Raw genomic sequence first — 21,264 nt, forward strand, 5'->3', positions numbered from 1 at the left:
CTTTATAGCTACTGCCAGAGCGAATCAACAGTGGACTCGGAACTTGATCCGGAGCCTTTCTGCGTCTTCCAGGCGCAAGTTCCCCTTGAGCCGTGGAGATACAGAAGGGGAGCAGATACCTTTCTGCAGAAGGCCTCAGGGCTCGTCCCTGTGACATTATGAGCAATGGGGACTCTCTACAGCCCGGAGGCTGCCACTGTGGCACAGAGTTGGCCCTGACCACACAGCGAGAGTGGGCAGCTCTGTCCAATAAAACTTCAGACGGCCAGATGTGGCCACTGAGCCAGCAAGCCGCAGTGCGTCCATCCATATGTTAAGTACGCTGATACAAACTTCTTATCACACACTCCTGAGCACGGTCTACTGAAAGGCTGGTAAAGGACACATGACTTTCTCCGATGGCATTTAGGGGCTGTGCACGGGTGTCGGACTTTCTTGCCTGGATTTTGTGGGGGTGGGTGGAGCGGCTGTCGTTGCAATTATGCTACTGTGAAAGAGCTAAAATTTGCTCTGGGCCCTGAAGAAGTTTTACATTTTCTGGTTCTTAGAAGTTGAAAATACCTCTGCTGTAACTACTGAACCAGTGATAGTAGCCATTTTCGAAGATTATTGTTTGACTTTAAAAATGTCTTTCCTGAATAGAGTTTGTTCAGGTTTCTTTCTTTGTAGTACTCTGAAAGCATACATTTCAACAAGAGTATCAAATTTATTAATAATTTTTCACAACCACATTTACAAATTCAGTGTATATCACCCTACAGTGATTTGTTTAATAAGAATTATATTAAACAAGGTTCTATAAATGAGCATAAGAAGCACCGTGCAGGATAAACTTATCTAGTTTATTTTTCTCTTTTTGCCATGCTAGGGATGGATGAGTGCCTTGTGCACACTGGGCAAGCGCTCTACCACTGAGCTACAGCCCAGCCCTTTATCTGGCTTTCAGAACTACAGAAGTGGCTTTCTCAAAAGCTCTAATGGTCCAAGTGGAACATAAACACCAAAAGCAGAATCCAAGAGCAGCAGGGCCCTGGCTCCAGGATGCCCGCAGATTCATAGAGGGGTCCATACTTGTCTTAGAAAGTGGAACACTTATGGAATGTTTCTTTCTACACCAATTTCATCACGCCTCTGTCTTGCACAGGATAGGGAATCGGCACACATTTCTAAAGCGCCAGCGCACATTGTACTATTTCCACAGCTGTAATGACATCACCGCTACATTTCCCAATTTGCGCCTGCTCTGTCATTCACTAATCGCGGAGGAAATCCCCGCTAAAGACGCGCCTGGTTTGCACCATTCTGATTTTTACTGAAGGTACTTAAAGTTATGAATTTCCCTAATATTAGCACTTTGATCATACAAGCTTTGGCATTTAATATGTATGCTATTTGCTTTTGTAGTACTAAGATTGAACACAGGGGCATTCTACCTCCAAGCTACACCCCAAGCTCTATTTTTATTTTTGAAGCAGGGTCTCACTAAGTTACGGAGAGCCTCACAAAGTACTGAGGCTGGCCGCGAACCTGTGATCTTCCTGTCTCAGCCTCCCAAGTACTGGGATTAAAAGCACACACCCCCATGCCTGGCTTATGCTGCTATTTAAGGCAGCTAGTAATTAGTTTCGACTTTTCTTTTAATACAAAATTTATTTAGTAGCATAGTTCCTTAGATGTCCTCATGTGATCTATATGTATTAAATGTATTTGTCAAGATTGTATCCTTGTACTGTAGTAATCCACTAGTTAAGAGAAAAGGACACTTCAAAATATTTCAGCATGATTTTGTTTCGATCAGAATCTCCTAATATTTCCCCTTTCAGTCATCGTTTGTTTAGCACAAATATTTAAGACATTTTAGTCTAATGATAATATAAAAGTATCTATCCCAGGATTTCATTCTACTTAATCCAATAATAATAGTAATGTTACTTCTGAATTTTGTGTGAGTATCTACTCTATTTTTACCCTTCCTTGTATTTTTGACATTTCCATGTTATTTTGTTTTAGATCCGTCATTTTTAATAAATATTAAACTAAATTTAAATGAACCCAGAAAATACTAATACTTTTAAAGGAAGTTATTCATTTATATTTAATGTGAAAAGTAACAAGTGCTTTTATTTGTTTTATAGGGGTTTTGGTCGATTTGTGTTTTTCTTTCCTTCTTTTTCTTTTGTCTTTCTATTTTTAGTGTCTTATTGTGGGAAATATATATATATATTTGTACTGGGGATTGAACCCAGGGGCATTCTACTTCTGTGCTATACTCCCAGCTCTATTGTTTTATTTTTTGTTTTGAAAGAGGGTCACACTAAGTCCTGGAGGGCCTCACAAGTAGCTGAGGCTGGCTGGGAACTGGCAATCCTCCTGTCTCAGCTTCCCAAGTACTGGGATTACAAGCGTGCGCCACAATACCCGGCCCGGGGGGAAATATTTCACAATGACATTCTGAATATTAAGAATCTGCTCAGAAAGCAATGCTAATATTCAAATGTTCTTGTTGTAGAGGCTCAGCCGGCAGGACACACTGTCCCTTCCAGGCGGGCCTGCCTTCCGCAGGGCTTCTTACTCTGAGTTACCGGTATAGTAGGTGGCCAGGGCCTTCTCCCATTACTTTTGGATGCTTCCAAAGACATGTAATTGTGTCCTCCATAGCTTCCTACGTCAAATTCAGTTTTCACGAGAGAAATCCTTCAACATTTGAATATGTAGGGTGCAGTGTTCATTAAATGACTATTCCATAGGAGTGATTTTGAGAAGAGAAAAGAAGAGAGCTTGCCGCTGCTACAGCACGGCGTCTGCTCCCCTGGACTACGCCCCATGGCAGAGAAGGAGGGCGCAGACAAGAGCGTCTCCTTAGCGACTTTGCAGTTTCACTAGCAGAGACGCTGACGCTTCTGCTTGGATGGGATAAAGTAAAGAAGAAGACATCACCGGGGGAGGAGGGGAAAGGCGACTGCAGTCTTCCACCACGCTTGGATATTAGCCCCCAAGTAACAACGCACATGGCGGGAGCTCGGTGGGGCTGGGGCCAGTTTCTCTTCCTTTAACACACACCATGTTGATGAAAACTGAATCTAAGCAAACCGCCTTGACACCAAAAGTTCCGCTTTGTCAAAGAGCATGGTACAGGGCACCTCTGACTGGATTTAACTAGTCAGCCCACCCCTGAATTAACTGGGTTTTCTTTTATAGTTGTGACAAGATGCTGACTCAGGAACGAGGCGGAAGCAGCTGGTGACGCAATTTATCAAGACACAGACAAGGCGCACGTGCCGCCCTGGCTCCAGGCCTCCCGGAACCGGGCTTCTGTCTAGAACCCGGAGGCTGGCCCTGGGCACAGCGGGACTGACCCTGATCCCGGTACTGGAATTATGGCGAGGCTTTGGCTCAGAAAGTAGAGAAAGGGATGCTGGAGGAGCCACCTGGCCAGGGGGTGGTGGACCTCACCCTACGTGAGAGCCCTGGAAGGTAACAGGCCATCTATGGGAGGCACTTCCTGCTGACCCACTAAGAGGGGGCTCACTCACAGCGGTGCGGGGGTCAGGACCTCACCTGCTGGACACATGGCCCAACACAGGCCATGCCACCTGAGAGGGCCCCAGAGAAGCAGGCATGGCCCTAGGGAGCCCATGGACTGTGCAGGCCCGTGGCCCAGCCCACGAGGTTCCCAGGCACTGGGGTTCCTCCAACAGAGCTCACTCACAGTGATGGGCTCCCAGGTTGGAGAGCGCCAGCTCGGGAGGCGGGCAGCCTGGAGCAGCCCCTGCTGTTGGGGAGGACCGCATAGCTCTGCCCGGCTCCGCGGCCTCCCGTCAGCAGCAGTTGGTGCACCCTTCCTGGGCGTGGGCCTCAGGCAGCACAGGAGACTGGCCCTGCTGCCCTCTTGGTCTGTCTGCCGTAATGCACCAATAAAAGGAAGCGGGAATGCTATGGCGCCTGCTTAGTCCCCGCAAGCGGGCCCTGGCTCCCTCTACCTGAGACACCCCGATTTCTGCACCTCTGGCTAGTTCTCTCGGGCTCTCCACCTGACCAGGGCAGAGCCACACCCAAGCCTTTCTCACACTTCTTTCACCGCCAGCCGAGCTCACGGGAACCCAGGAAGGAAGCCGGGCCTGGGGTGCGTGCCTGCAGTCCCAGCGCTTGGGAGGCTGAGGAGGAGAGTGGCAGGTTCCAGGCCAGCCTCGCCTACTTGGCAAGGCCCTTAGCAACTTTGTGAGACCCTCTTTTAGAATGAAAAATAGAAAGGGCTTGATGTAGCTCAACACCCCTGGGTTCAGTCTCCAATAATCCCCCCAAAAATATAAAAATGAGCTCTGACCGGCTGCCACGGACTACTCTAGAATAACAGCGAAGGAGTTGGAGAAATAACAGTCCACGCACTCCCGAGCCCACGTGCAGGGTGACGCAGCGCGCTCACAACACCGAATAAATCAGGCTTATGATTCCACCCCAGGCAGGATTTCAGGGACCTGAAGCTCTAGCCTGAACTGAACACAGAAAGATTGTTCCAGAACCATTTAAACAGAGCTACGGTCCAACCCGTAAATGCAATAAGAACCTAGGGAGATGGGCAGGGAGGGAGAGACAGACAGGAGAAGAGAGGAGAGGGGAGGGGAGGAGAGGAGAGGGGAGGGGAGGAGAGCAGAGCAGAGCAGAGCAGAGGAGAGGAGGAGTGACTTAAATGCCATCTCCCGCCCCAGCAGCAGCACTTTCCCGGGATGAAGAGCCTGCCACCGCGTAGCAGCGCGCCTGCCTTTGCGTTAATTTAGTGTGACAGGATAAAGCAGTAATCTCTGCTCCAGGAGGCTGCAGACCGCCTGCCATCCAGGGACATGTGCGAGTCGATTTGCACCGTACATCACTTTACACAATCGCCGTGACACAGCCCCGGAGTCCTCACACGCAAATCTCCCCTCTGTGCTCGCTCTGCCCCTCCCTCGCTTGCTCGCTTGGACCCCCCTCCTGCATCCTGCGTCCAGCCAGGGGGGCCACATCCACCCTGCCTGGTCCCCGGGAGCCTGACGCTCCTGGCAGGTCGGTGCACCTGCACACCCAACGCCTCTCGCTAGCCGTCAGGCCCCCAATTTAAGGAGAGCTCAGGGATCCAGATAATCCATCAATCCCACTTGCATCAGCTTTGATATTGCAATCTGACATGCTAAGTTGTCAAGAGCAGTTATTACACTGATGTTTCAAGAGTCGAGGTTTACTTTCCTAGGACGACAGCTTCCAAAGCTTGTGTCAGGACGTTCTGCTTAAAGATCATCCTAAGAAAGCGGATGTCTCTCTGCTCCGATAAGCCTAAGAATAAACAATATTGGGTCTTAGGTAAGGCCATTTTAGAGAAATTCGGAGTTACACACATAAGGATGTAAAACTGCGCAAAATTTGGATTTTCAAAGGATGTCATCTGTGTGGTTCCCTCTGAATGAGGCAAAAACACCATATGTAAAAAAAGAGGAAAAACATGTTTCCATCTATGTAAAACAAAAATAATTATAGAATTATGAAGAGGACCTCAGCGAGCAGGGAGGAGTTGATGCAGTGGGAAATTAACAGGCCGCGGAGGCCCGTGCGGAGAGGGACCAGGTCCCGTCCGCACAGCAAGGCAGAGGCTCAGCCGCGGGAAGCGCGGTCGGACGCGCGGTGTTCTGGTCGGGATGTCAGTTTTGCATGCAGCGTGTCATGTTTCTGACAGGCGAGCTGTTACAGGGTAGAAACCCACTCGCACTGTGCTTCCTCACCATACCCCCTTCTGCAGCATCTCAAGCTGTTCTCGTGGGCAAATTAGAGAAGAGATAAAGGACTCGAGCACAGTCCCGATAAACAAAGACCCGACCCCTCGCGGAACCTCGGGGCTGCTGAATGACTAGCAGGAATTTGAAAGTGGAATGAAAAATTAAAAACAAGAAGCTATGCTAATTAATAAAGGGCTATAATAAACACAAGCCCCGTATCCATGGCATAAAAGAAAACGAGTTTGTAGCTGTTGGGAGGTTCAGTTGGGAGATTAAGTCACCTTAATAGACACCCAATTCCAACTGTGATCGCACTGGCGCTGTTGTTCCCACTGGCAAAGTGTTCAGAGCGGTGCAGGCGACTGTCCACTCTGGCTCTGCAGAGGGCACGGCCGAGAGCACTGGCGGGAGGAGTCCCAGCTGCCACACGCACACACGTCAGCCCCGCTCCATCCGCTGCCTAGCTCTGTACAGGGGCTCCAGAGGGCCTTCGGTGGGCACAGTCCTGCAGGGCCTCGGCCCTTCCTGCACCCACTCGGCTGCGGCCGTGAGCCTCTCAACACAGAGGACGCACGCAGGCCAGGTGGCACACGCCTGTGATCCCAGCACTAGGGGGGCTGAGACTGGAGGATCCCCAGTTCGAGGCCAGCCTCAGCAGCTTAGTGAGCCTCTCAGCCACCTAGTGAGACCCTGCTTCAAAATAAAAAATAAAACGGTCTGAGGGTGTGCGGCTGAGAGGGAGAACAACTCTGGGCTCAATCTCCAGAAACAACAAAATCATAAAAGGCAGGAGACAATCTGAGAAACGTGCTGAGGGGCCCCTGGAGCCTGCCTGCAGGGACCCAGAGCGTTTGCCTGCCGCGCCGGTGCACTGGAGGGAATGCTGGCCCCACTAAAGGCCGCAGGGCCGGCCGCGCACATGGCTTTGTACTCGCCTCGCGTTCGAGGTGAATTACGGCAGAAGGTACTGACAGAGCTTACCCTGAAGACAGGAGAAACTAAGATGGGGGATGTAGGGGTGTAGGACTCCCCCAAGCTGCCCAAAGGGAGGCATGGCTCCTGGCACGAGAGCGCCTGGCTAAGGGGATGCCAACTACTCACCGCTAGCTAGCGCACAGGCTCAGCGCCTGCCTGCAGGTGCCAGGCGTGTTCAGAGCGCTTCTGAAAATCCTACTATTTGATTCTCACCTCGCTTTACATAGCAAGGTGCTTTATTACCATCATTCCAAAGGCGCAGAGAAGCCGCCTAAGAACCCGCGCCTGCCCCGCGGCTGGCACTGGGTGGAGCCAGTGGTCAGGGTGAGCAGAATGCACCAGAGTCCCAGCCTCCGCCTGCCCTGTGCAGGCACACTTCCCCACTATGGCACCCAGCCGGCTGCTGAGGCTCAAGGGCCACCACAGAACACGTGGGGACCTGATGCCAAGATGGCACTTGTCACAGGCATTTCACTCGCAGTGTCTCCGACTGAATGGTTTACTTTTTTTTTTTTTTGCGGGTCTGGGGATGGAACCCAGGGGCATTCAAACATGAGCTATACTCCCTGCCCTGTTGTTTATTCTTTATTTTGAAACAAGGTCTCACTGAGTTGCAGAGGGCCTCACTAAGTAGCTGAGGCTGTCCGCGAACCGCGATCCTCCTGTCTCAGCCTCCCAAATGTTGGGATTACAAGCGTGCGCCACCACACCCAGCTTGGTTTATTTTTTAAATAGTTTCAAATTTCTTTTTGATTTCTTCCCGTTTCAAAAACACTTGTCTTTAGCTTGAGAATTTCTTGTAGGATACTTACACCTATGAGACCCGAATGTCTCTGATGTTTAATACAGTGCGTCATTTTCCTCTGAGGTCACAGAACCTGTCGACACTGCTGTAAGCAGTTGTTGAATGACTTGCACCTGCTGAGTTCCCCCTGAATGCCAAGTATGTGCACTGGTGTCTTTAAACATTCCCAGCGCCCTCTACGCTACATGCTACTGTTACTAATCCCGCTTTTCAGATGGCAAAAACAAGGTCAATTTCTGCAATTTACCAGAAGTTCTAATGATCCAGTAAGCAAAGCGTGGGGCCCAGCGGTCTGTCACCTCGTTCCATGTGCTGACTAACACTAGTTAACTAGTTATTAACGTTCATTAATACTTGATATTCGCGTTAGACATTAATATTAACAGTTGTGGAGTATTTCAGCCGACGATCCCGTGGTGTTCGCACACTGCCCTGGGCCTACACAGAGCACGCGCACACCGCAGCGTAGCGGCCGTCTCTCTCCAAGCCACCTGGACAGGCACAATCCCATCATCTCTGAGCGCAGACAGAGTATGGCCGAGTGGGGTCTGGCCGGCCTCATCCTCAGAAGTATCCCAAGGTGCTCACGGCTGTTTGCCGTGGTAACAAGGGCTTCTGGTGCTGGGGTAAGAGGCGGTGGGGCAGCGAGGCAGGGGGAGCTGGGCTCTCAGTCAGGACCACCGCCACGCACGGCCAGGGCACTTCAGCCAGGTGGCCTGCCTGCCTACTGGGAACGGGGTCCTTCTGCAGACCTCACGGGATGGCCACAGGACGGGCCGCGGCGGGACGTGCAGGAGCTGCTGCCACACAGGAAGGACCGGGAGTGCCGTGGCCACTCACTGGGCTGTGGTCACTCACTGGGCCGTGGCCACTCACTGGGCCGTGGTCACTCACTGGGCCCTGGCCACTCACTGGGTTATGGTCACTCACTGGGCCGTGGTCACTCACTGTGCTGTGGTCACTCACTGGGCCCTGGCCACTCACTGGGTTATGGTCACTCACTGGTCTGTGGTCACTCACTGGGCCGTGGCCACTCACTGGGCCCTGGCCACTCACTGGGTTATGGTCACTCACTGGGCCGTGGTCACTCACTGGGCTATGGTCACTCACTGGGCTGTGGTCACTCACTGGGCCCTGGCCACTCACTGGGCTATGGTCACTCACTGGGCTGTGGTCACTCACTGGGCCCTGGCCACTCACTGGGCCCTGGCCACTCACTGGGTTATGGTCACTCACTGGTCTGTGGTCACTCACTGGACCCTGGCCACTCACTGGGCGCCATGTTCTAAAGGAGCCGGCTCTTGGAAAGCCCTTGTGCCTGGGTTTCACCTGCTGGCCTCCAGATAGGCTGTAAGTCAGGTTCAGACTTCCACCCATAAGCCTGGGGAAATCAAAATCTGGGAGACGGGCAGCCGCACTCCGGGTCTGCCTCCGTCCTGTAGGCCAACCCCCAGGAGCCAAGCTAAGGCTCCTCCTCTGGGGCTCCGCTGCACTGAGGGGCCTGGAGGCCGGCTGCACATGCAGGCGAGTCCAGGGTGGAGGGCCGCCGATGCCGCTGTAACTTGGTCTTCTCTTACTCCTTAACAGCAGGTGTCAGGTCTCTACATGGTACCTGCTTTATGCTTGGCCACTAAGCGACTCAGTGGCGCCTTTGAATTTATTCCTAAACCTGTCTTTTTCCAATCTCACTTCTACTTTAACTTTCTTATGGACCCCTAGAATATTATTTTCAAGCTTAGGGATATCGACAAAGGCAATTAAACGATTTATCTTGACATGGCCTGGGTTTCTAGGCGGTAGGAGGAGACACTGAAGTCAACGCCGACCCCTGTAGAATACTAACACGCCACCTCGCCGGAGGAAGGCGCAGGCCCGGCCCCTGCTCTCCCTGATCCGCAGCTCCTCACTGGCTCATAGTCCTCCCCAAAAGTGCTCGCAGGAAGGGAGCCTTGGGTGGAGGCTCCCTGGCCACCAGGCACGGGCCGCGCCGCCAACTGGTCACCGTAAGTTAGCCTTTGATTTTTTTTTTTTCCCATTTCAAAAACCAAAGGGTATTCCTTCTGTCCTAAGTGAATACAGTGAAGGGAGAGAACAGAATTTACTTTTTAAACAAAAAAAAAAAAAAATTTGTGGTGAGGGGAACCATAGCACAAGAAGATCAAAACTGGCATCATATTAGAATACTAAGAACTCAGTTTAAACACCAGCTTTATGCCAGTATAAATGATGAACAGCTCAGACCTTGTAGAGGAAGGATTTAAATCATATTTAATGCTTTTAAATCACCTAATATCCTAATATGCCTCCAATGCTCTTCTAAGCTTTTTGAGTTCAGACTGTCACTTCTTGAGAAATCATTTTTCTTAGAAGTGTGTTAGAGTTTCCAAATGATAGAAACTTTTTATAAGTTATCACCTCAAAATCCAGTCATCTTTGCTATACTTCTGAAAGAGAGTGTTTGGTGTGTCTCATTGACAAAATATATAAAAATAGAAGAAGTTGCACCACCCCGCACGTTGCTGGTAGGACTTCACTCTCTAACGCTCTCAGTGGGGTGTAATGGTTGCGTTTTAGAGATGCTGTTTAAAAGGCCACAGTCCCTCTTTCAGGCACCCTGGGCTGCTGTATCTGACTGGTGGGGCCAGAGGGGTGGGGGTAGGCTCTCTCTGGACCACTTTGAGGTCCTAGGACAAGGGAGTCCAGGTCTCCGCAATTGCCTCCTGGTTCCTAGGAGCCAGGCACCGCACAGCACGACGCCCACAGCGGGGCTCTCGGGTCTGTCCTTGTGCAAGTACCAGGCAGGAAACACTGAGCAATGCACAGAGCTATCATCCTGATGGGCTCAGCGACGCTGACACCAGAGCTGCCTGCTTGGCACACAAATAATGTCCTTCCCTCACTTTACCAATCTCTTGGGCTTTTTGCTTACCCTTATAAATCTTAAGTTTAAGAACGACATTTTAAAATAAAAGCAATTGGGTTACATTAGGAACTGACTAGAAATAGCGGCACATGCTGTCTAATACTTTCAAACGGAAGATGGCAATACCCACGTGAACACAGACGTCCCTAAGGAAGATGGCAATACCCACGTGAACACAGACATCCCTAAGGCCCGGGCCCAGACTTCTAGAGCCTCCAGGAAGACTTCAAGATGTCACCTGGGAGCAGCGCGGGGTTCTGAGCTGGTCGTGCTGCTGCGTAAGGCTTCACACTGCCATTAATCAGCAGTGTGGATCAGGAAGGAAAGTGAAGGCTGCACACCCGAGCACGGGGCTCGAGGCTGGGTGAAGACCCCCATGGTGCAGCGAAAACCCGCCATCACACCCATCCCCACCAGTCTCCAGGGAGCGAGGCCTGAGCTGGCCAATCCCGGGAAGAGCTGGCAGGAAGAAGGGGAAGGGGCAAGCACGCCTCCTGGGACAGGGGTGCTGGTGCTAAGTCCCCTCACCAAGGGCACCACCGACAGCCAGCTGGAGGTCTGGAGGAGAACCCTGCTCATAGATGCAAACCCAACAGACAGGAAGAGGAGTGCTGGAGGGAAAGCATCAAAGATGAAGGGAGGAGGAAGACTGAAAACACACCTTCTAAGGCACAGGGGAGGCGGGGCTTGCAAACACAGCGGCCCTCTTCCCTTTCCGAGGAGCAGGTCTAAGACTGAGAAACGAGGCGTCGGCGTGCAGCGTCTCTACGTGTACGTCCGAGCTTTAGAGCGTGTGTGACTCCACTCCAGTATAAGGACCTTGCGCCAATGGTAACTGATTGTGTGTGTATTAAAGAATTAGGTACCCAGTAATTGTCTTCTGTGGAAACTTTTTGAAGTGAGTCGATTTTGATTCCCACGGGCAAGACTCCTTTCCAGTGTGACCCTCCTTTGCCAGGGTTCTCACGTGCTTTGCTAGATGATGTTATGGTGATTTTTGTGCTATCTACGTGAGAAAAGGCTGGTTCTTATCATTTCTCTATTCCTGCTGATAAGCCTTAATCGGCAACACTGACTACTAAATGGGACGTGAATTCCAGAGGCCCAGTCTTCTAGCATGAGCCCGATTTCCCGGGCCCGTGGCCTGAATGATCTGCTGAGCACCCATGCTGAGCACCCGTGCAGCCCTGGGTGGCGCTAAGTAGACCCTTGGAGGCGCCTGGTGCAGCTCCACCTGCAGGAGCAGTGTCTCTGAGAGTCGCTGTCCCGGGTGCATCCACCAGGCCCAGCGACCCTCACAGCCTGTGTGCACTCAGACCACGGCTAGCACGGGAACCGTCTCCTCGCTGCCCCTGGGGTGCCAGCGAGCAGGCAGGCCATTGGCAAGGGCGGAGGGCCCACCCCATCACTCTTCCAGGGGCCTCGACGACCCCGACTGATGGTACTTCAAGGCCCCCTTCCGGCCACTGCTGGGGTGACCTCCCCAGCAATGAAAATGTAAAGACTGAACCACTCAAACAGAAGGCTGGGCTTACGTCGAGAGCAACAGCGATTCTTGTGGTGTTCTATGACATCGGGTACAAAATAATGCTGGTAACCAGGTAGCTTTATTGTATGATCAACGTCAATTACCATAAAAACAAACAGACTGAGCACCACTTTCGCTTTGTTTCGATTGCATTGGCCTCCTTCAGATAAGCAAGCCTGTCTCCTGCAAAAGCACAGATCAGGTGTGGAGAAGGCGTGTGTGTGCTGGTGAGTGCGCACTTGTACGTGCATGTGCACGCATGTGTGTGCATGTGTGTGTGCGTGCAGTTGCATGTGTGTGTGCGTGTGTGCGCATGTGCACATCCCACGCCTAGCATCTTCCCGTGGACTGCCACGCTGCGCACACGGCTTCCAAGCCCACCATCCCTGAGTCTTTCTGAACACATTCTCCATGCTATTATGCCTGGCACATTCCACGTCATTCAAAGGTAATTCCACTTTTGTCCGAGTGTAGGAGACAGCGCTCTCTAAACGATGCGCTTCTCATTACCGGAGCAGGTGCGGCAACGTGTGTCCACCGGCGTGTTCTGCGGCACCACGACACCCTTGGCCAAGGCTCGAGCACAAAGGCGAGCCAGAACTCAACAGCTCATGAAACACCACGGCAAAGCTGGACTCTGGCGCGCCGGAGCCGAGGCCCCGCTAGGACCCAGTCCTTTCTTTCCTCCTTCCTGCAGTTTCTGAATCCTATTTCATATTTAACACTCGTCGAGATGCTAAGACCACACAACTGGCTGCTAACGTGTATATGGGGTACCTCAAGACGCAGCTATGACAGGACTCAGGAACACTTTACGTGCACGCAGGGTCCCACGAGCAGGGGTGAGCCAGCGTGGAGATGCCTGTCCTGCCCTCTCCCTAAGCCCGGGTCTCCCCACTGGAGCCTCGCCCTAATCTCATGGTTGGGATCTCAGAGTTAAAAGCATCCTTTTCTTCTGATGGATGTAAGGAAGGAACTGACTCACACTGAATGGTGCTTTGCGGTAATTAGGGTGCCTGCCATGTTTAAGTGCACTACTGCTGTTATTAGGATTATTTGGCTCTGGGGTTGAGCCTAGGGGAGTCTACCTCAGAGCTACACACCAGCCCTGTTTGTTGTTGTAAAACATGGTCTTGCTTAGTAGCTGAGGGTCTCCCTAAGTTGCTGAGGCTGGCCTGGAACTCCTGATCCTCCTGTCTCAGGCTCCCAAGTACTAGAATTACTGGTATGTGCTCCCACGCCTGCTTAAGTATATTAATTTTAATATGTATCATATTTGTTTATTTATATATTTTGCAGTACTGGGGATGGAACACAGGGACATTCTATCTCCAAGCTATACCTCCAGCCCTATTTTTTATTCTTTATTTTGAAAGAGGGTCTTCTTGCTGAGTTGCAAAGAGCCTCACTAACTAGTAGCTGAGGCTGTCCTCGAACCACGACCCTCCTGTCTCAGCCTCCCAAGTGCTTGAATTACAAGCCTGAACTATCACGTCTGGCTCAATATGTATCATATTTAAAGTAAGAGAATGCATAAACAGAGATTTTAACAATTCTAGAAAAGTGTCAATATAAACAATAAATGAGATACTAATGACATCACACTTACAAATCTAATGGACTTTTCAATATTTTTTAAGTGCACACACCCAAAACCAGGCACATCGGCATAATCCCAGTACTTGAGAGACTGAGGCAGGAGTATTATAGGCTTGAGGCTAGCTTCAGCAGCTTAGAAAGACTCTCAACAACTTGGTGAGACCCTGTTTCAAAATAAAGAATAGACTTCCGGGAAGATGGCGACCAAGAAAAGCAGCGTTTACGAGTCCTGCTAAAACTCGATCTCTGTTGCCACAAAATCAGCGCTTTTCATAGCCAAAAAACACCATCAGCAGAGAAATAAAAAATGTAAACACAAGGGACAAAAAAAAAAAAAGACTAGAAGAACAACCAGAGACCAGAAATCAAGCCCACAATGCGGCAGCGGAGCCACGCCTGCACCATCATGCCTCACAGCACCAGGCTCCAGAGAGGAAAGGTAAACAAGGAGCTGAAGTGAGCAGCTGTGGATCATTCCGGTGGATTTTCAGCAGTTCTTTCAGCGCAAAGAATGCCTAAATCTCCCAGTAGCCAAGCTCATCACACCTTCCAGGGACTCAGAACGGAGTTCAAAAGCAGAAAAGAAATACGCCAGTCTCATGGCCGAGGGCATGGCAGTGGCGCCATATTGCCAGCAGCGCCAGCCAAACGGTCAAGGGCGTGACAATGGCACCATATCGCCAGTAGCGACAGTGAGTTCACCGCGCCCCGCCACAGCTCCAGATCTGCGCGCATAATAACCGTGAGTGAAATTGCAGCCCCTAAAGGAGAAATCCCTGCACTGCACTCCCAGGGACTTGAGTAGCTTTGATAATCTCCCTGGGTCTGAGATTTTGGAGTCCAACCCAGTGAAGGAGTAGCGGTGGCAGAGATACCACACCCTAGTCACAGTTCCCCATGGGAAAACGCCCAGCCCGGCACCCCCACGGCCTCGCGCAGCCTCGATTAACTCCCTGGGTCTGAGACTTTGTGATCCAACCCAGTAAAGGAGTAGTGGAAGCTGAGATTACCACAGACTCAAGATACAGAGCAGCCTAAGTGAAGTTGTAGTGACCCAGGGAAGGCACAAAACTCTGAAATCACGGGAAAGAGGAACAACAATAGAGCAATGAATGCCCACAACCCCATATGATCAGAACCTGATAACACAGAAATTCAGAGATCTCCAGAAGACCAAATCAGGAATATAACTGTAGAAATAATACAGGACCTTTGAAAAGAATTTAGAAAGAGTCTAAAAGAAATAAAGGAAGCAATCATTGAGGCAAAGGCCTCAATTCAAAGTATAAACAATCGATTAGACCACATGGAGAACAGAATCTCTCTCCTAGAAGATGATCACTCCAAAAACGAATGCCTAATTTCTAACTTAGAAAAAAAAAAGCAGACAGCAGGAATCTGACATTGAAGAAATATGGACCCATTTTAAGAGAGCTAACCTAAGAATAATCGGAATAGAGGAGGGAAAGGAAGGTGAAACCAAAGGGATCAATAATCTCTTCAAAGAAATAATAGCAGAAAATTTTCCAAACATAGAGCAAAAGGTCGATACACAGGTCCAGGAAACTTATAGAACTCCCTTTAGACAGGATCGGAGAAGAGGATCCCCACGCCACCTAATTGTCAAAATGACCAATGTGGAAGCCAAGGAGAGAATCTAAAACGCAACAAAAACAAAGGGCCAAGTGACATTCAGAGGCAAACCAATTAGAATCACTCCAGACTCCCCAAACCAAGTCATGAGAGCCAGAAGGGCTTGGAGTAACATATTCCAAACTCTGAAAGAAAATAACTTCCAGCCAAAAATTTCCTACCCAGCAAAACTTTCTATCACATTAGATGGAGAAATAAGAAGCTTCCATGACAAACAGAAACTGAAGGAATTTATGTCTTCAAAACCAGTGCTAGAGAAAATACTCAAAGAGATTAACTACAAAGAATAGGTAATATACACCAGAACCAGAGAAACAAGATTTTCCATCCAGCAGACAACTAAGCAAAGAAGAATATATTCATGTGTTTATAGGTTAAAATCTTTGGAGATTCATTATTTATTTCAGTCTTTTACCTATTTCTAAATTGTATTTCTAAATTATATCATTTGCTTTTATTGTTGCTAATTTTTAGGATTTCTATTTGGAATATTAATATACTTTCAGATATAGCATTTGGAAATATTTTATCCCATTCTATCAGTAACTTTTAACTCTGTTTACATTGTCTTTGGATATATAATATTTTTTTATTTTTTAGGAAGTTTGTTTATTGTTTTGTTGCCTATGCCTTTGAAATCATATCCAAGAAATCACTGCCAATTTGAATGTTGTGAAGTTTTATGACCCAGGTTTTCTTCTAAAAGTTTATAGTCTTAAGATTTACATTTAGGTCTTTTATCTATTTTGAGTTACTATTTGTATATGGTGTTAGGTAAGGGTCCAGTTTTATTCTTTCTCATGTAATTATTATTTTTCAACAATATTTAGTGAAAAGATTATTTCCTTCACCAAATGTTCTTGGAAACTTTGTAAAAAATAACTTGACCATATATGGAAGAATTTATTTCTAGGCTTTTTATTTTACTCCACTGGTTTATATATCTGTCTTTATAGCAGTACTACACTGTTTCAATTATTGTAGCTCTATAAGGTTTGAAATCAGAAAATGTACATCTTCTAGCTTTGTTCTTATTTGAGATTGTTTTGGGTATTTAGAGTTCATATTTCATGTTAGGATAGATTTTTTTCTGAAAAAAAATAAATGTATGATAGTTTTACCTAAAAAAAAAAAAAAAAAGAAAAAATGTCCTCTGGTAAGAAGAAAGCAAAAAGAAATACTGAAAATACTGAAATGTTATCTCTAAATGATCAAAAGTTTGATATAAGACAAATGAATCTGTTATGTGAGATTATCATTGATAATTTTGGATAAATTGCTATAATATTAGATGTCAACCACTAAGCCAAGCATGGGAAGGAGGGATGGGGAGGGAATGGGGTGGGGACTGGGTGGGGGCTGACTGGGCGATATGTGCATGTATGTCTACACAAGTTTTTATCCCATTATGATTTAAGAATACAGTGCACCAATAAAATTTTTTTAAATAAAAAATAAACAAATAAACAATAAAAAGAGCTCCCCTCTAGCTCGGATGTAGCACACTCCCGGGTTCATTTCCCATCACTACTGCTATTAGTAATAGTAATAATAACAATTCATACACTAGCACAGTCGTCTGTGCCTGGAATCCCAGCTCCTCATGAGGCCGAGAAGAGGATTATTTGAGCAACATAATGAGACCCTGTTTCAAAAACAATAAAAATACAAACAAATAAAACAATAAAATGGAGATGGGGGCACGGCTCAGTGTAAGAGGTAAAGCTAGCAGGGGTAAGGCCCAGAGTTGGATCCCAAATACCGCAAGGAAACAGTTTGAAGTGAAAGCATGCCCACATGTACTAGTTATTTCATAATACCACCCTGCTCTCTAGAGCAAGCTACGTACATTGTCTGCAATTGAAGGTATTACCCTGTTTACTCCGACCAAGAGTGGCTCAGGGGTGACATGGGAGTCTGGCTGAGATAAACTAGTTTGAGAGATGGATGGCTGATTCTCAGTAACCCTGGGTGGCAGGCAGGCTCCACCCTCACTTCACAGCAGACACAGGACCACACCATCGCGGCAGAGGCAGCGGCCATCAGACAGAGGCCAGCACCGGCCTCCCAGGGCTCCCTGAGCTGCCTGCCCTAGTCACAGCCCAGCCGCCACACCACAGGGCCTCACAGGACCGGGGACAGCCCTGGATGGCTCCTCACGTCACCCAGGACAGCGAGTGCAGGCCCAGTGACCCCCCTCCGAAACCTGGTAGCGGCGACCCCCAAGTCCAAGTCTAGGAAAACCCCATGGTGTTTGGGGCCGGCCTGCACTGCCGTCAGAGTCAGACCCATGGGCTCCCTATGGGCTAGAGCAGGGGACCAGCACTGGAGGTTCCGCAGCACCGGCTCCGCCCCAGGCCCCCTCCAGGCCTGGCAGGCTCCCACGTGGGTCAGAACCTGGCAGTGAGTTCTGGACATGGCTCACCTGCCTGGCTCCAAGGTCCCAGCGCCAAGGAACCTCCAGCGCTCACTGCCACCATTTCAGCCCCGGGGACTGGCCCTTAGTAAGGCCTGGGTGTCACGTCCGCAAAATACCGAGGAAACAGACAGGACCTCAGAAAGAATGAGCAGCACCCTGACCTGGTTCAGGTTCAGGCCTTACTCCCTGCACAACCTGAGTCTGAACAAGGCCCCAATCCCCCGGTGTTTACACAGACACGAGCTTTTACCGCGGGGAATACTGTTCAACTTAAGTTTATGCTACAGACACTCTAACTTCAGGCCGGCATTAGAGGAGCCCCCAAAGGGCTTGTCGCCAACCGATTCAGGCTCTGCAAAGCACACACCTGCTTTTTCTTTCTTTAAGTGGGGAGTATGAATGTCACACATAGACAGGCTATGCAAAATGCCCCTTTTCCTTAAACTGAACTCTGGATACGAAGACGATGAAACACACTCTGCTTGCAAAGACACTGAATAGGAAAAAATAAAGAATGTATTTCCTTACTGAAATCAAAGAACCTATTATGTGAACAGACAATGGCCCAGTATCCAGGGAAAGGAAAAGGTATTCCTGGTGAATAATAATACTATAAACATATTCAATCATTTTGATAAATGAGTAAATGTATCTTAATCAGTATAATAGCTAAACACATTATGGCTTTCTGCATTCTGATCATAGTGCATTAGTAAATTCTACTTTTGTTCTAAAAAATTTCTAGAAAACACAGTTCTCATAAATGAGTGTTTTAACAACTTTACCCCAGACACAGTTTCTACCTACTCATCCATAGCAACTCGGCCATTTAGCCAAATACTCATAAGTTGAGTATCTATTATATGCTAGTGCCCAGAAATATCAACATACATCCAAATGACCGCACCTTCAAGAAGAAATTCATTTTAAGGAAAGGCAGAAGTAAATGCCATAAATTATAATGCAAAACAGTGAGAAAAGATATTTACTAAACGTCACGGATAAATGAACAGGGCCAGCTGGGTGTGATGGCACACACCTAGAGCTCCAGTGCTTGGGAGGCTGAGACAGGAGGACCACAGGTTCAAGGCCAGCCTCAGCAATTTAGATCCTGTCTCAAAAGGAAAAACAAAAGAATAATCTGGGGTTTATCCCAGAGATAGAATGCCTCTTGGAGAAAAAAAGAAAGATAGATAGAAAAAAGACTACTGCAAAACTATTTCCCTTTCTACCACGGGAAGTGTGAAAATATCCAAGAAGTGGCAACTTTTGAACCAGCGAGTCTTGCAGGTAGAAAGGATGCCACTGTGTGCTCGAGGGCGGTCTGCCCCAGGCCTGGCAGAGGGAGAGGCCTGGACCCGGGAGCGAGTGGTGGGGGCTGTGGGAGAGGAATGGAAGCCCATGGTTGATGGAGCTTCTGATAAGCAGGATTTGCCTGAATCCTATAAGCAACATAACAAGACACATAGCCTCAAAGGCCAGGTAAGTAACCCAAGACACTTCTCAAGGAAACCAGCCTGCTGCTGGACTTGGGAGACGCGAGAGGGTACAGGGTGTGCCCGTGGCACTCTGTACTGGGCCCCAAAGCCAGGAGGGAGCCCCGTCCCCCACTGCTGCAGCCAGAGCAGGCCCTGTAACCGCTCTGCGGCTCAGTCCCCTCATCTGTAAGACAAGGCAGTAGTAACACCTAATCAAATTATTGTGGTGCTAAGCGTTATCATAGTTAAACAGTGCTTAGGATTTCACTTCTGTGCAAGTGCTACATATATGTTTAGCTGAAAATTCTTGCTGGCAAAATCTTGGCACATGGTCAAATACTCAAAGAAATTTTGATCTATGAGTCTTAAGATGTTGGATTGGAAATATCTGCATCAAATGTGAAAATTAAAGTATCCTGTCTCTCGAACGGCTATTAAAAGATATCTGATTTTTCTTGCGGATTTAATTCTACATATAATAATTAGATAACAAGCACACTTATGGTATGCAACCATTTTCTTGAGAAAGAAAGAAGAGACTTAGCAGAATTAGCACTGTTCTTGAGCTATGAGAACGAGCGATAAAGCACATTTTGCTGCAGCAAGCAGGTTCAAGTGAGCAGCGCTGGCGTGGAGGAGAGAAGGTAAGACAGAGGAGAAGTCCAGGCACGCGCCATCCGCCCAGCAGCTGGCTGAGCCGAGGTGGCTTCCAGGCAGCAAGCGCCTGCTGCCTGGCCAGCACCAGTGATTCTGCGTGCCCCGGCGGGCGGGCGAGGACCCGGCCTTATCTGAGCCTCTGCTGCCTCCTCCCCTCCTGCCCAGGAAGCCCAGCATCCTGATCCTGTGTAGTGATGGAGCCCAGCACAGGCCTGAGGAACACCCCAGTACAGATCCAGGGACCTGCTGGGCTAGCTAGCAAAACAACAGCAGGTATGGGGCTTGGAAATTAAAATTAAAATGAGTGCCATCACATTAGCAAACCATAATCTATATAAAATATAGTCTCCTGCAGTATCCCAAGCGCTGTGGAGTCCAATCTGGGCAAAGCCAAAAAAAAAAAATGTATGGAAAAAATACTGATTGCTCATGGTGTAAATGGTCGCGCTCTGGTCCCTGTGACTCTAGGTAGATCGACCTTTTGTTAAGAAGAGTATGATAGCTAACGTTCACGCTGACTAACTAAATTTGTGTGTGTGTGGTACTGGGGATGGAACCCAGGGGCTTTCTACCTCCGGGCTATACTCCCAGACCTATTTTATATTTTATTTGGAACCAGGGTCTCACTAAGTTGCTGAGAGCCTCACTAAGTAGCCGAGGCTGGCTTTGAACCCGTGTAATTCTGTCTCAGCCTCCCAGGTGCTGGGATTACAAGCGTGCGCGACCACGCCTGGCTACACTGACTAATTTTAAACAAGCCACTTTCACGTTCTTCTTATGTTTTATAGAGTTTCTCATCTAATTAAAGTGTGTGTGTCTCAAACACTAGATTCTTGAAAAACAAAAAATCAGCACACAAAATAATATTCCTCCTGGAGGCCAGGGGTCTGCGACATGAGGAGCAGGGCTCGCGTGCGGCCGTGGCGTCCCCGGTCATTAGGAGGCCAAGGCCTGGGGCCAGAGCAGCCGAGGAGCCGGCGGACGCGCCAGGAGCGGCTCGCGGCCCAGGGAGACCTACGAGTGGGCCGCGCTGAGGAGTGGGAATCCTGGGGCCAGAGTCTCTTGCGTCAGCACAGGCAGCGGCCGCAACTCCTCAGAGGGCGCTGGGGAAACTCACATGCAAGGGCAGGTGAAAGGCTGGGGGGCCCTCACTCTCCTCTGCTCCCACTTTCTGTCCGCTCGTCACCATGGCTACCTCTCCATCTGCTTCTCCATACGGAGAGGCTGGTCGCTTGGAAGACATCCTGGAAGGAACAAAAGGGAAAAAATAATGAAAGCTCCACATAAATCCTTAATGCCGCCATTGTGTGGTGAGGGGCCATTGTAACAGCAACGCCTTTCTGTGCTCGCAGAGAGCAGGAAACCATCCAAATACCACTGCAGAGCACACACAGTCAGAAACAATGGCCAGGCAGGTAGCGACAGAACAGTGCTTGTTTGTTGTGAGAAGAATGCGCTAATAGAGCACGCTCTTGTATGCCGG

General features: G+C 49.0%; 1 protein-coding gene across 1 annotated transcript in view; it reads right to left on the minus strand.

Moving 5' to 3' along the window:
• The window catches only part of SOX5 (SRY-box transcription factor 5), a gene marked incomplete at both ends in the record, with an annotated part of 374,117 nt that overhangs the window by 296,948 nt on the left and 55,905 nt on the right, over positions 1-21,264 (minus strand). The window contains 3 exon segments of the mRNA XM_080706224.1: positions 20,800-20,840; positions 20,843-20,883; positions 20,885-21,025. Coding sequence (XP_080562350.1) covers positions 20,800-20,840; positions 20,843-20,883; positions 20,885-21,025 — 223 coding nt within the window.

This window comes from Muscardinus avellanarius (assembly GCF_963383645.1).
Source record: "Muscardinus avellanarius genome assembly, chromosome: 11".
In the NCBI taxonomy this organism is placed as follows: Eukaryota; Metazoa; Chordata; class Mammalia; order Rodentia; family Gliridae; genus Muscardinus; species Muscardinus avellanarius.